Here is a 15,359-nt window from a genome sequence, read left to right as displayed (position 1 = left end):
GGGGGAATTGCCAGGTGGGTGATAGAGAAGGTGAACAACTAAAGGGCGGTTATCCTTAGTCTTGATGGTGACAGATAGACATTCAAAAGAGCTATATTTGCATGGGTCTGTTACAGCTATGTCAATGTCATCTTTATGGATGATGGCTACACCACCCCCGCGTTGACCTTTTCTGTCTCTATTGATGATGGTGAAACCTGGGGATACCAGCATGTCTAGACAGGGTGGGGAGGTCTCATTTAGCCATGTCTCCGTGATGAACGCAATGTCAAGGTCCTGAGAGAGGATGATTTCAGCTAATTCCGTTGTATGCTTGGGGGCGGATCTGCAGTTAATGAGCATGCAGTTAGTCGCTGGATTATTTTTGTTCAGATGCTTTCCTAATGGGGCCCTCAGTATGGTGGTGAGGTAGGGCGGGGGTCTTGATGTTTTCACGAGAGGGAGGTCTCTTCCGAAGCCCGTGATCACTTGGATATTGGAGTTAGTGGGCATTGGGAAAGAGGAGTCATAAGTTGTTTTTGGGTCTCCACATCCTTGTCAGTGTGGCTCTGAGCTCCGGATGTGGGGGCTTTGATTCCTGTGAGAGATTGAGGAGGGATCATAGCGTTGGTTTTAGTGGGCCTCAGAATTCTGTTCCCGCGGGCGGGAGCGGTCTCGAGTTGGGGTTTTAGTGGGGTAAACTCAGCCGGATAGGAAGGCATTGGTTGGGAATATTGGGGCTTTCTCGCCTTGTCTAGGTTGGGAAGGATTTCATCAAGGCCTCTGAATATAATTTCTAGTTGGTTTTCTAGTAGATCCAGCCGGTGCGCCATCTCTTTCGGGGCTGGTGGCGTGTAGTTTTGGGTTGGGACCACTCGTGGGGTGGGGGACAGGGTCGACTTGTGAGGTCTAATGCTGGAAGGGACAACCAGGCTGTCTCTGTTCTTGACCCTTGGTAGGGGGATTAGTCATGGGCTCTTCCCTAATGCTTCTAGAGGAGTGATGGGGGGTCGGTGGAGAGAGCCCGAAGATGATGTTGTGCTGGTGAGGAAGATGCGATTGAGGGGGCAATGAAGGTTGCTCTTCTTCGTGTGAAAGAAGGGGGTCAGTAGACCGAACCCGAGGGATGATGGGGTAATGTTGAGGAGGATAGGCTTGAGGGGGTTGTGGGGACTGATCTTCCTTGCCACGATTCGTGGGGACAGAGGAGTGGGAGGAGTTTCTAGGTGGGGTTGGGGGGTCTCAATGTGGGAGTGGAGGTAGATAATTGCTTCTCCTGAAGGGGCCGGTTGATCGGGGAGGGGGGCTTGGGTGGGGCGAGATGAAGAAAGTGTAGATGAGAGGAGCAAAGAGTGGGGAAGAGGTAGTCAAAGGCCTCCAAGTTCTCGTCATTGGCCTGTATCAGAACTGTGCCATTTGTGTAAATGGTCACTGATGTATTACCTTTTCTAGTTGCCTGGTTGGGAAGAGAGGTTGTCAGTTTACGGGTATGTGAGCTGGTCATCGTTTTAGATATGTGAAGTTGCATTCTTAGAGTGGTGTTCCAGCTCTCAGGTCTGTCAGTGTGGAAGATGTAATCCATCTTCACCTGCCCTTTGGAGGAGCAGTGGTACGTGTCTACAAATAGCATTCTGGGTGTTGTCTGATTAGATTGTGTATGTGATTTCTTCTCGCTTTAGGTGAGAGGTTAGGGGGAAGATAATGGCGAAGGTATTTGCGCTGTGCGGTTTCATGTGGATCGACATGGGTGGGTCAACGGAAACAGGTGTGCCTGGTGACATTTTTGTGAATTGTCTAGGCGGTACGGGACGAGCTATTGATGGGGGAAAGCACTCCCTTGGACTGGAAGTATCGACTGTGGGTGACTGGCCACGAAGAATGATTGGTGGGCCCTTGGGATTCCACCCTACTTACGGGAGCTGTGATTACGGGGGCACAGAGTAGACTAAGGTATAGTGGTGGTTTCTGAAGGAGGGAGAAAGCGACGTGGAGCAAGTAGAGGGGGGCACAGAGTGGACTACGTTATAGGGGTGATTGCTGCGTGGGGCTAGGGGCAAGTGGAGGGGATACGGAGTGGATTAAGGTATAAGATTGGTTGCGGTAGGGGTCTTGGAGCTGGACTGGTACCTTAGAGTAGGCCAGGGGTCGCTAGCGTCGTTGGAGCAGAGCGGAGGGTGGTCCTTGTTGTTACTTGTTGCTCACCATCGAAAGGGTCCGGAAATCTTCGGAGGGCTGGCCTTAATTCTCATCAGGACAGGAAATGTGAGGGGCGGATCGCGCTTGCTTGGGCGTCCTGGTTATGTCCTTAGGCTGCATGGGCATTTGGTTTGGCGACCTAGGTGTAGTCTTAAACCTGGCGGCGGGTTAAGGGCCACTTTCTTAATGCCGAGGTGAATTGGCGTTGAAGGAGCTCAATTCTATGTATTCTGTTAGGCAGATCTCAGGGGGGGAGCGTTTTCATCTGATTGAGTGCCCCGGTGAGCAGGGGTCTCGCCTCCGTGTTAATAAGCGATTTAGAAGGTGGCAGAAACAGCTTCAGGTGAACTCCACTGATCACTCGAGGTCCCAATCGGCAGCCATCTTAGGGCCAGGCATCCCCATCCGAACCGATCCTGTGTGGAAATTCAACTCTTTACAGACCTTCTGGCAGGGTTTAGCAGGGGGACTCACTGTGAAGGGCAGGGGAGGTGGAGGCGTGTTACGGCTTCAGAAGGAGCCGCCTGATGTGCTCATTATTATGTCATTCAGGTCCCGGGCGGTGGCCATCTTAGGCCCAGGCATCGCCATTTGAGCCGATCCTACGAGGGATTCAATCTCTTTGCCACGTTTCTGTTGGGGTAAAGCAGGGGACTCACTGTGCAGTGCAAGGGAGGAGGAGGCGTGCTCCAGCTTCAGAAGGAGCTGCCTAATGTGCTTTTCTTCCGTCCTTCCGGTCCCAGGCAGCGGCCATCTTGAGGCCAGGCTTCGACAATTGAGCCGATCCCGGCTCCCCTCAGACGTTGCAGCGGGAGGGAAGGGGGGTCACGTTCGAGCTCGTAGCGTGCTCTGTGGTGAGGGGGGCAGCAGAGCCGAGCGTCACAACCCCAGCAGCTGGCGGGCGCGATTTTTCTGTTCTATGCTCCCGCCGGGTTAAGGCATCGGTGGGGGAGCGGTACGATGCAGCTCCGATCTCCCGCAGGGCAGATCGGATGGTCCTGGCCACTTCGTCGTCGTGTCGCCGCCTCGGGGGTCACCGATGCGGCTCCCAGCTCCCATGGGGCAGTTCAGCCGGAGTGCCGGGGGCGGCTCCCAGCTCCGGCGAGGCAGAACAGCCGGAGGGCAGGGGACGTCTTCCCAGAGCCGTCAGGCACCCGGATTGGTAAGTCCTGACTGAGAGAGTGATGGCTGATGGCAGGGTGAACGGGCCGGGTGGGATTTACACTAGTTAGTGATCCCAAACCGATCCTACCTCTGCGGCCATCTGCGCTGGCGCACAATTTGTTGTCATGTGCCGACACAGGCACCATTGCACCATAACCATAGTGCACGGGGGAATGAAGGTGTCGCTTCCTGCACATAAACAATCTGAAATTGTGTTTTTAAACTTCTATGTATGCTTCTTAATGCAACACTCATACAGGTTGAAAAGGGTCATTTTTTTTTAAGATTGTTCATGTGCAGGAAAAGACACCTTCCTGCACATACACAATAACAAGAGGCGATTCCCTTTTTCTATGGGGCTTATTTATGAGCACCTTGCCACACTTTTGTGCTGCAATTGTGTCACTTTTCCTGTTTCAACGGCAGAGTAAATAAGGCGCCACTTTGCACCATATTTAAATGGTGAAGCATTTAGTTAGATGTGTCACTTTGTAAACCCCTGCGCCACATTATACCTGCGTCAGATATAATGTTTGCAGGGTGGGCTTCCCCTGCAATAAAGCCTCGTAGAAGTAGCGCAGTAAATTTCAGATGTCACTGCGCCACTTCTAGGACACCACTGTGTTAAAACCTTACGCCTGCCTACTATCAGACGTAAGGGTGATGCAGTGCAATAGGTATAGGCCTCCCACATGCATTCCAGATACATCAGGATTCCTGACGCATCTGTCAAACCTTGCGAAATGGAGCACAGCACGGTAAATATGGCTCATCCATGGTTGTTTTATTGCAGTAATGCAACACTTTTCAGAAACGAGGCCCTATGTAGGCTGCAATTCATAACATGCCTAAAAAGTGGAAATAAAAAGAGGAGAAATGAAAACAGTTCTCCTTGTTGCACCTCCCTATGCCTTCCTTGGGGAGGCATAACATTCTGACTCATTTCTAGGTTTAAATATTCTCGTAAATCTGTAAATGTGGTAGAACCCACGGGTGTTGGGTGGGAACACCCACAGCAACACCCTTGTCATGCCTTTTTCACGCAAAGTGTTGCGTGTAAATATGGGGCAGCAGGTTGCGCCGCCAGTGCATAACAAATGTGACGAACCAGTATTGCACAGGGCTTGTAAATAAATCCTTTCATTTTTAGCTTCCAATTCCAGAATTCCTTCCCAGAAATTTAGGTGTGGTGTTTGATAATAGAGTTTCTTTTAAATTTAATTTTAAAGATCTAAGGGCAAAAACTATGGTTTTAATTCATGCTTTTAAAATTTTAAAAAAAAACAAATTGTTGAATTGTCAATCTTATCATTATATTCTTAAAGTCATCAAAGCTCAGTGAGAGCCAACTCTGTTAGATGGCTCACCAATCACTAGGGGGAAAGATGTAAAGCTTCGGTATTTATTGGTTATCAAGGCGCTTAAATCAATTTATGTGATCCCCATATCAGAAGGGCAAGCAGGTATAAAACTAGAGTTTGGTCTCCAAAGGTAGAGCTTGGTGTCAGCCAGAGCTTTTTTGAAATGTATGTTCTCTATGTTTTCTGCTGCCCCTGTCTCCTTAGAGAACTATTGCTGGATTGATATAAATAGGTCTGCCTATACTGTTAAATGGAGATCTCATATTTCAACATGCCTAAGGGATACTGGTCTGCAAGTAGCACTTCAGGAATTGACAACGCCCAATTATAAGTTGATTTAAAAAAAGCAAATTAAAGTTGAATACCTTAAATTGGATAAAAGTGTCGTTAGCAGGGAAAAAGCATGCATGGTATGTGTTTCATTCATATCAGTCGTTATATATTTGGCCCTAGTTGACAGCATACTTCTCTGCTAAAATAAAAAATAGCTTTTTAAATCTGCATATGGGAATACATTTGACAAAAGAGTGTATGCAGCCCTGCATTGAGCAGTGGACGGATACCAACTGCAGATTATGCGGATGGCCACAAAAATCATTAGTTCATATAGTATGTGTGTATCCTAAACTGATTACAATTCGGTGTATTTATTTAAAACCCCTATTTCTGAAGATTGGGGTTAGAGCAGGAGGCCAGGCACTTGTCAGGTACTTATCTAGTGAGTCGATTCCGTTGTTATTACAGCTAATAATCATTTTATATGCAGCGGAAAAATGTTTGGTATCTCTAGTTTGAGATGTATTAAAATTGTATTGCCTGAACTTAAGAGATCCTCTGCACAGTCAGATACCTAGTAGCACAAACTGAACCTATTGTTTCTATTTTGGGACAGACATATTTGCTGCACTTCATTATCATCCTGGTCCTATGAAATTACAATTCATGGCACTTTAAGACAAAATAGGTGTAATATTTTGCTATAGTAATTGTTGATTTTTTTCATTTTTATTTTTTAAATAACTTTGTTTCATCAATGGAATTGCTATTTATAGCATAAATTATATATCACCAGCGATCCTCTGGACAGTTTGATACCTAGTAGAACAAGTGTATATGTTTTCCTGGTAATAACTAAGCAATGTAATAATTGAGACAACCCTGGGTCAGACCAAATTGATGCACTTTATTATTGTCCTTGAGCTATGGAATTACTAATTATGCACATTGACACTTTAAATCGCAATATGTGCAATATCTTGCTATAGTAATCATTGACATTTTCCAAAATGAATTTGTTTCTTCTTAGAATTAATTTTTATTGCATGATTCGGTCTATGTTTGATTTTAACACATATTTATGAATGTATTGGTGCAATTGTTAATAACATTTGAAGTACAGAGTTCTCTGTATTTACCTATTATGTGATTGTGAAGATGTTTTGATTGAAATGATTTTTATTAATCACGCAGAATTAAATCTAAAATCTAAATCATCCCATGTACATATGGTTTTAAAATGTTATTTAGGTACACATTATTCATCTGTTATTAGTATACTTCTAAGCAGTCACAGACCACAGTTTAACAACAACTTACATAGAACATCCTTGGTCTAGTCCGTGGCTAGAAATGTGAAATGTGGCTTAAAGGTCAGAACCAAGTGGGCACCATGAGGGTGCAAAAGAGACAAGTACATCCTTAAACATCACCAACGCCTGCTCGGTCTTATGCGGTGCAGACAAGTCTTTATCAGCAGAGCTCGCCTGCTGCCTCAGGAGATCTACCTCAACCATTTGCATCTCATTTAAATACAGAGCCAGGAAAGAATCCTCCTACGAATAGCAGTAGTATTTATTGATAAGCGATTGAGACAGAAAGTAAGCCCGTAAACTATGCTCAGAAGAACCTCCAAGGACAAGACCCACTTACAGGTACAGTTTGATGCCTGTGTCGGTATCGTGGGATCTGTGAAACGTACAGAGATGCGCTGTCGGTAGTTTGCAGCCCTAACTTGCAGCAGTGAGTTTGTGACCTTGTGACCTTTGGCACATGAGGAGTTTGCAGGTCCGCCCTGTTGATCCGTGGTTTATTTTTGTGTCTTTTCCCCCTGTGCTGTGCTGGTATTTATCACACTGACAGACATTCGTTACAGCCCGGCAGAAGGAAAGGCAGCTGAAGCTCAGGGGAAGGACACCATTTTAAATGTGTTATCGGTAGCAGTATGATCGCTCATCTACAGTAAATGGCAGAGTTCATGAACCATAAAATGTATTTTCCATGGATGGCAGTGATGTTTCACTTAATAAAATTTTTATCTCTAACTAATTTTGAAATCAACAGCAAAGATCTGTTTACACATTGAGGTCAATACTGAAGATAAATTCAAACATCGCAGACAGAAAACATTTTATATGAGACGGCCTAAGAGACACTGAAATGCGGTAAGTTAGGAATGGGTTTGTGAGGACAGTGGGATTAAAACACTCCAAAGCATGATGGGAAGATGGAAGGTCTGGCACGGGATGGAGGAAGAGTGGGACTGAAGGACTGGTGAAAGAGCTGTCCTTGCCTTGGTCCAGGAAGTGAGAAGGCACCTGCTCATTGAGTAAGGGTTGAAGCATGTCCTTGTGGCTCAGAAGGTGAGCAGTCATCAGCTCACTAAGGGTAGTGACACAGAAGCCTTAGCTGTCCTCATGTTCCAGGAAGTGAGAAGGCATTGGCTCACTGAGCAAATGTAGTGACACAGAAGCCCTAGTGTAGTGAAGGAAAATCAGGATTCATGTAGTTTCAAGTATATATTTATTTTAAGATGGTACAAGGTGGTGTGTCCATAGGTAGTAATAAAGGATAATAAATAAAAAAACCACCAGGAGCAGGCTTCTTTCAGCTCAGCCCCAAACTCCCAACTGAACTCATCAGAACCAGAGAAACAATCATTCTAATACATCATCAATCGATGCTAATGTAACATTCCACAAGGTGGCAACAGTGGATGAGCAAGAAAGGAGAGAGGCAGACCCTACACATCTGCCTCTTTTAAAATAGAAACAATATGTAAGATGTCACATAATATTAGCAAATTAACCAAAGAGAATAATAAGGAAACTTCATGAAAAGAATAGAAAAAGAGAATATTAAGGGAATATAATGAAAAGAATAGAAAAGGAGGTAAGAAATGAAAGAACAATGTAAGAATGAAAGAAATAATTTCATAAAGAAACACTATAAGGATGAGTGAAAGAATTTCATAGAAAAAAATAGAAGATAAAGGAGATAAAGGAGATAGACCATCTTCTTCCTGAAAATGAATGAAAGAGAAGACGTAACAATACAGTAACAAAAGATCGAAAACAGGACAAGAATCCGAACAAAAGGGAAAAACGTTAAGGGTTCATCAAAACACAACTGTTGGCCAGACAGGTATGGAGATGAACACCAACGAACATCAGAGAAGGAAGATGAAAACAACCAGAATATAGAAGAAAAGTACTCCTGAAAGAAGAAACCAGAAGGAAATTTCTAGTTAAATAGCAGAAAGAAAGGTGAGAAGAAGACACCTAAAAGGACTACGAACACAAATGAAGTTTGAGGTAAAACCTCAATTGCCAGAAATATCAATGAATAAAATCTTTGTGCAAAGGAGAAAGCTGGCATAACAATTGTTGGACAATCACAGAGCTCATGAAGAAGAATTAGGAAGGTTCCGTGCAAAGAACCATCAAAGTTGAAAACTGACATCAGCAATTATAATATGAAACAAGAATGTACATTCAATCGGAAGAATCGCAGATAAGTAGAAAATTACACTAAGTAGCTCAGAAAGCAAAACTGCGAAATGCATCATAAAAATTAAATTAGAACCAAGCATTAAACATTGAAACATTAACATAATTAAAGTACTGATACTTATATCTCCTGCTTATAACAATCATGGTGAATGCAATAAAATAGCTTGGACAGCAAAACTGTGAGATGCATCATAAAAATGAAATTAGAACCAAGCATTAAATAGTGAAAAAATCAACGTAATTAAAGAACTGGTAGTTATGCCTGCTGCATACAACAATTATATAGAAAGGCAAAAATATAGAATGAATAACATTACAGCGCACACCAAATACAATAGCACAATATACATTAATCAATAGTACTGAAGCAGAAAATGGTGAGCGAATTCTCACCCAAAGTGTGTTTCTGTGGAAACAAAAAAATAAAATAAAATAAAATAATAAAAGTGGTCACCGTTGTCCATCAGTGTATGTATCAGGAAACAGTAACGGCTGTGCTCACAGAATGCAGGGTGACATGCGTGGCGTAGTTGTTCATGTACAGTTCAATTACGAAGAGTAGATACAGGGAAACAGTACCTGTGTTCAAATAGGAAGATCCTTTGAGGCAGTGGGATGATACATTCAATAAGAATACCTCTTACACGTTGAACATTGTAATCGGTGTCAAGCCAGTAACTTGGTGAATTAGAAAGATGAAATCGTCTTTAAAAAAAACAGAACATCAGAAGAGGAGATGAAGTAGTTGCTTGATGATGAAAACTTTATTGTATGTGAACAAAATAAAACTTGGTAGGCGAAGAGTGGAATTCCTAAGATAGAGGCACATTTTATTACGCACGGCCGGGTGGTTCAAGGTGAGAGCGTGCATCACAACGTTTGAAGAAATGGCACTAATCCGGAACGTCACAACTGAGGATTCAGAGATTGAAATAAAGACTGTCACTGAGGGAAGAGCACGAGAACGCTGTGACAGAGGTATACCCTCTTGCTTATTTTTGAACGTAGAATGGCGGATCAACTGCCAAAAAGTAACTAGATTTGCCAGACTTTACAGGCATTTAAAAAAATGTAATTATTGTATATACGTCTCTTCACTGAAAGCCATAGACTCTATAAATATTAAAAATCCAAGGGTAATCAGAGGTTACGGATCTGTATGAACAAGGTGAATGAAAAATAATATTGCTTATGCGAAATGCTGTTGAAGCGGAAAGAGGAAGGTAGATACTTTCCCACAGCACTAGAAAGTTGTACTCCCACATGGCAAACAGAATCAGGGGTCCTCTCTCACCAGACCTTAAGTTCATAACTTTAAAATGCAGAATAAACTATGGAGATTGAAATAGGGACAACAGCACATCAGGGCAGGAGCTCTCCTGAACAACGCCACACAGAGGAAGCAGAGAATCCTAACGTTGAAGAATGGGAAGAAAGAAAGTGACACTTGCTTCTTGGCAGCAGAAAAAGGAGAGATCAAGATAGTGGGCATGTAGAAGGCAGGAAGCAGGCAGGCATAATTGCGGCAGGGACTGGTACTGTTGGGATGAGGGCCACTGGTGAAATGGTCACTGGTGGGGTTCTTTGTGTGCCAGTATGCTTGTTGTTGTATAGGTGTTTATATATTCTCTTTCTTCCCCTGCTCCCTAAGTAGAATGTTACACATGTCATAAGAATGTTGAATGAGAGTACAGATTCAGTTGGTGACTGAAGGCTGAGCTGCCAGGAGGACAGCTCCTGGTGGGGCATATTTACAAGGATACTTAATGGCTTACTTTACATCCTGGCTTTAACATCACCTTGTATCTCAATAAATACCTACTTGAAACCTACCACCTCTGGACCTTCCATCATTGTAACATTGGCGACGTTTCTGGAAAAAAAAACCTGCGTGGATCCTACTTCAAAGAACTCCCTTCTACAGCAAATTATATAAAAAAAAATTAAAAGACTTCAACTATTTCAAGAACCCAATCTTGTACTTACTGAGCAAAATTTCCTTGGCAGCCCCAGCCCCACCAGTGACAAAGATATCGTCAGCCTCAACTCGGGCATGCCAATTTGCTACTGAAGCTTGGTGAGTTCATTTACATATTCTAAATTGACTGTATTTCCTTTTAAATTATCTTCAGCTACACAAGATTTTCAAGCCTGCCGATTTAAAATCTGCTTCACCTAATTAAGAAGCTTATTCATTTAAAAGCCTACAGCGTTTGATTTATGAACCTACTAATTTGAAAGTCTGAAGCACAATGATTATGGAGCCTGCTGTGTTATTCCCACACACCCATGTCGAGTGAAAACTGCACTTAATGAAGCCTGCAGTATTTATTCCCAAATTTCGTCTGCCTATTGAAAACCTGCAGTGTTTTATTTTACAATTCTGTTGAACTTGTGAAGATTTTATGTTTACATGTGTTTAACCAACTGACACTAAGCAACCAAATTAAGCTTACACGTTTAAAGTGAAGTCATCTTTAATAACAACATAACCAGAGAAGTGTGCCATTTTTCTACTGCCTGCTCTTGATTGAACTGGAGCTGTACTGAGCAGTGAAACGGCAAACAGTAACTGAAAGCAGCATATAGAAATGCGATGTGGCAGGGAACAGCTGAGAAGAGACAGCACTTCAATTACTAGAGCATAAATCAGCTGATGTGTAGTCTGGAAAACAGCTGTGTCCAAGTAAGAGCCTGCCTGTATGTATGCTTTCATGAGTCATGGAGAACAGATAAGTGCCCAACGTTTTAAACAATTTAAACATGAACGTGTATACTATTGCACCTAAGAGCTTCACTTTCGGCAAATGCACTTGGTAACTAACTCGTGCTTTACAGTTTATGAACCCAAAGAGAGAAATTGTTGCTTTATTTTATCTTCTAACACGAAGCAAAACAAGCCATTCCGGAGTCAGTTGAAGTAATTGCCGTTGAAGTGTGCGATGTTTAAACCTTTGTGAAAGTTCGGTTTTCACACGCGCACACCTTACCTTGCCTGCTCGACGATATTGTGCTGAATATAGACGCTTTGCTGCTTTAACGTGCCGGTAGCCATCCGGCAGAACGTAAACTGCTTGCCTCCACTTTAGTCTGCAACTATTTGAAACCATGGAAACACTACGTTTTGAAGTCGGAGCCATGGAGCTTACACGTTCAGTTTACACCTACATTGTGGACAGAGTTACAGCGCATTTCACAGAGACAGCAAGGAAATGTGAGAAAATGTCAAAATGCTTCGTGTTTCAGCTAAGACACTTCAGGAAAAGGTACTGTTTTGATAACTTCTGCCGCAATTAACCATATGCACCGACATGTCGATGTGAAGAAGATGAAAATGTCTGTGCAGGGTGTATTTCTCAGCAAACTTCTCAATACACTCTATGGTCTTTAGTTTGTGATTTGGATTTGTGAATTCCGGCAGTTTAAGGACAGACTTCTCTACCCCTATGAAGATCTTGGGTGAGACATCGCTCACCGTTTACTCACCGAGTTTATGGGAGCTAAGTGCCCTGAAATTTAGTTCCTAGGAATGGGAGTGATATTTACATGGTGTTTTATGGAACTTGGTATTCCATTTTTTTAAAAATACTTTAATGGAGTTTGAAGGAACATGAAGTTCCACTTTTAAATATTTTCATGGAGTTTGTGGGAACTTGGAAATAATAACCTGTATCATTAAGGAAGTACAGTTTATATAAGCCTTTTACTATTTCAATGCTATTTATTTATGAGTTGCTGCAGGTATGATTACTGTAGATTTTGTTCCGAATATGAGTGTTTGTTTATATAAGTCGATTTAATGCATACTTTATTGATGATTTTACGCATGCTATATTAGTGGACAGTATTTGTCTACGATTAACAGTTTAAATGATACAAATAGTATTTAAATAATTTAGATTTAAACATGTTTTATTAGTGGACACATGTCTACAGTTACCGGTTTAAAAGATACAAATAATATATTAATATTTCAAGCTTAAACATGTTTTATTAGTGGACACATGTCTACATTTACCGGTTTAAAATGTACATTTTGACGTCATTCTTTAAAATCAAGTACTGTTTTATGATTATTATTCTAGAGCTCCTGTATTTCCTGTGCGTAGACGTACGTCACACGGAATTCAGTTAGAGTGTTGGGTGAGTGTATCCCTTCACATTTATATTTTAAAGTTGATGCCAGTTCTTCTTCCTTTATGCGCATGTTTCCTTATTACTGGAAAATGCAAAAAATTATTTTTCTTCGTCGTACTCCTGTTCATTGTACATATTCTCTTACATATTCACTTCTCTTTTCTCAATTTTGAAGTGGAGTTTTCGCATGAATTCTCCTGTTGGGAGTACTTCTCTTGTTTTTTCTCTTCATGGTGTTCATGTTCATTGGTTACTCTCCATCCTGGTCCGGCCAACTGGTGTGTGTTGATGTGTCTGTGAACTCTTCACTAACTATCCATTTTTCTAATTCTTCTCTATTTCTTGTAACTGTTTTACTTATTTTTTCACTATTAAAGAGAGAAGATGTGTGTTCTCTTATTTTCAAACTTATTAGTTATACTATTCGATTTACTTCCTAGTCTTCTATTCTATTCTGTTGACATTTCTGCTTTCATAAATATTCTAGATTATTAGTTCTTCTATTCAATTTACTCCCTAGTCTTCTATTCTATTCCGTTGACATATATGCTTTCTTCAATTAATGTTTATTACATTTAACATATTTTATTCATTCTTTGAATCTTCTTTTCTTTTTATCTCTAGTGTAAAGAAAGGGGATATGTTGTATAGGTGTTTATATATTCTCTTTCTTCCCCTGCTCCCTAAGTAGAATGTTACACATGTCATAAGAATGTTGAATGAGAGTACAGATTCAGTTGGTGACTGAAGGCTGAGCTGCCAGGAGGACAGCTCCTGGTGGGGCATATTTACAAGGATACTTAATGGCTTACTTTACATCCTGGCTTTAACATCAACTTGTATCTCAATAAATACCTACTTGAAACCTACCACCTCTGGACCTTCCATCATTGTAACACTTGTGAATTAGTAGTCAGATGAAAACAAAGTACATTACCTTGAGGTTGAAGTAGTAGGCATAAGTTCGCCCAAATAGTCGCCAATGTAGTGAAGGAAAATCAGGGTAGTAATTAGGATAATAAATTGAAACAAAACACCAGGAGCAGGCTCCATTCAGCTCAGCCCCAAGCTCCCAACTGAACTCATCAGAGACAGGGAAACCAACATTCTAATACATCATCATTGAATGTTAACATTCCACAAGATGACAACAGTGGATGAGCAAGAAAGGAGAGAGGCAGACACTACACATGTCCCTATTTTATAATAGAAACAATATATCAGCAAGGAAGGAGAGAGGCAGACACAACACCTAGCTGTCCTCATGGTCCAGAAAGTGCGAAGGCACCGGCTCACTGAGTAAAGATTGTGACAAGGAAGCTCTAGATGTCCTCATGGCCCAGAGGGTGAAAAGATCCCAACTCACTGAGTAAGGATCATGACGGTGAAGATTTGGGGGGATGAAGTGCCATGGTTAGCGACCAACATTTGCGGTTACTCTTCCTTGTCACAGCTCATTTCGGTCATTTCTCTTTTCCCCTGGACATCTTCAAAGATTAAAAAGTGTGATGAGGAGGACCAGTTAGGAGTACATTCAGGCTCTGGCACAGCGCAACATCAATACAGAGACAAGTAAGGAAGGGATGCACAGATGAAATAAATTCCACAAAAGAAAAGACCATAATCACGAATGTCATTTTTAAATAGTTTTATAGTGCCTGATTTTACTGGGCTAAAGATTCACTGAAGTCAAGAATCAGTGGAGTTAGAACTCAGAGCATGCTGTTGAGTCAGGACAGCTACATCAGGAGAGTCAAGTCATTAATGCACGGTCTCCATGGAGACAGATGTCTGCAATTGCCTATGGAGTAAGGCATCCACGTATCAATGGCCTGTATAATTAAGGGTCACAGGTGTTTCTATTTCCTAAAGTTAGGGGTCAGAATCAGTTGAGTTTTTGCAACAGAATCAGTTTTTTTAGACAACCAAGCTGTCATTTGTAGCACTTGGTGGCCTTTTCCCTGCTTGGATTGCCAGCGCACATTTTTAAGTCCTGGTGCCAAGAGCTTTTCAACCCAGAGGATTTTGGGAGCTTCTGTGGGGCATTCTAAAATTTGGCAAAGGAACGCCTCATGTTGCTGTCCCCTGGGGACAGGCCAGGGATTTGCCTTAGTCATTCACCGTGGTCTCCATGCAGATCTAGTTAGGGTCTTTTTTGAGCTTCATGTCCAGTAGGAGTCTATGAATGTTTGCAGGTGGGTTGGTACTTTCACAATTACATAAACTCCTGCTTGGAGTGCACCTAATGCCCAGGTCCTCAGGCTTTCACCTGAACAATTGTTGGTCTCTGTCTGAGAGCTCTAACTCAGTTATATTTAGAAATGTTTGCTCCAGGGGAAACTGAGAAACCTAGTGGATGTCTGGATCTCAGCCCTGAAAGCAGATGGACGTTTCCTATAGTTACTTGAAGGAGAAGCACATTAGCCTTGCCTTGGTCATCCACATAGACTTTCTAGAGCTCTACCCTGAGTCTGACCAGAGCTTGACACCCTGAATAAGACTGGGAGCTTTGCCGAGTCTATCGGAAATATCAGTCATTCTTAGGAGAGTCACAGGTCGGTGCCTGAAATCATAGCCTGGGCGCCGCTGAATAGTTGAGAGGACCTCTAGGAACTCTAACTCTCTTGTCTTTATAGGTGAAATGCAAGGCAAAGCATGGCAGTCTGCGATAGGCATCTAGAACTTTAGATTTAGAGAGAAATTGTTGCATTTGCACCATTATTGCTAATTTGTT

General features: G+C 42.2%; 1 protein-coding gene across 3 annotated transcripts in view; it reads left to right on the top strand.

Moving 5' to 3' along the window:
* The window catches only part of LOC144767674 (putative G-protein coupled receptor 33), a 499,098-nt gene that overhangs the window by 391,487 nt on the left and 92,252 nt on the right, over nucleotides 1–15,359 (top strand). For 2 of the 3 annotated variants that reach the window (XM_078651064.1, XM_078651065.1), the window contains exons 1-2: nucleotides 11,268–11,754; nucleotides 12,574–12,631. The exons of the other annotated variant lie outside the window; for it this stretch is intronic. In XM_078651064.1, coding sequence (XP_078507190.1) covers nucleotides 11,597–11,754; nucleotides 12,574–12,631 — 216 coding nt within the window. In that variant the 5' untranslated portion in view covers nucleotides 11,268–11,596. Of the gene's footprint in view, nucleotides 1–11,267; nucleotides 11,755–12,573; nucleotides 12,632–15,359 lie in introns of those variants that run through there. 3 annotated transcript variants of the gene reach the window in all.

This window comes from Lissotriton helveticus, chromosome 7 (assembly GCF_964261635.1).
Source record: "Lissotriton helveticus chromosome 7, aLisHel1.1, whole genome shotgun sequence".
In the NCBI taxonomy this organism is placed as follows: domain Eukaryota; kingdom Metazoa; phylum Chordata; class Amphibia; order Caudata; family Salamandridae; genus Lissotriton; species Lissotriton helveticus.
Note: the sequence above shows the minus strand (reverse complement) of the source record. Positions and strands in the feature narration are given on the sequence as shown.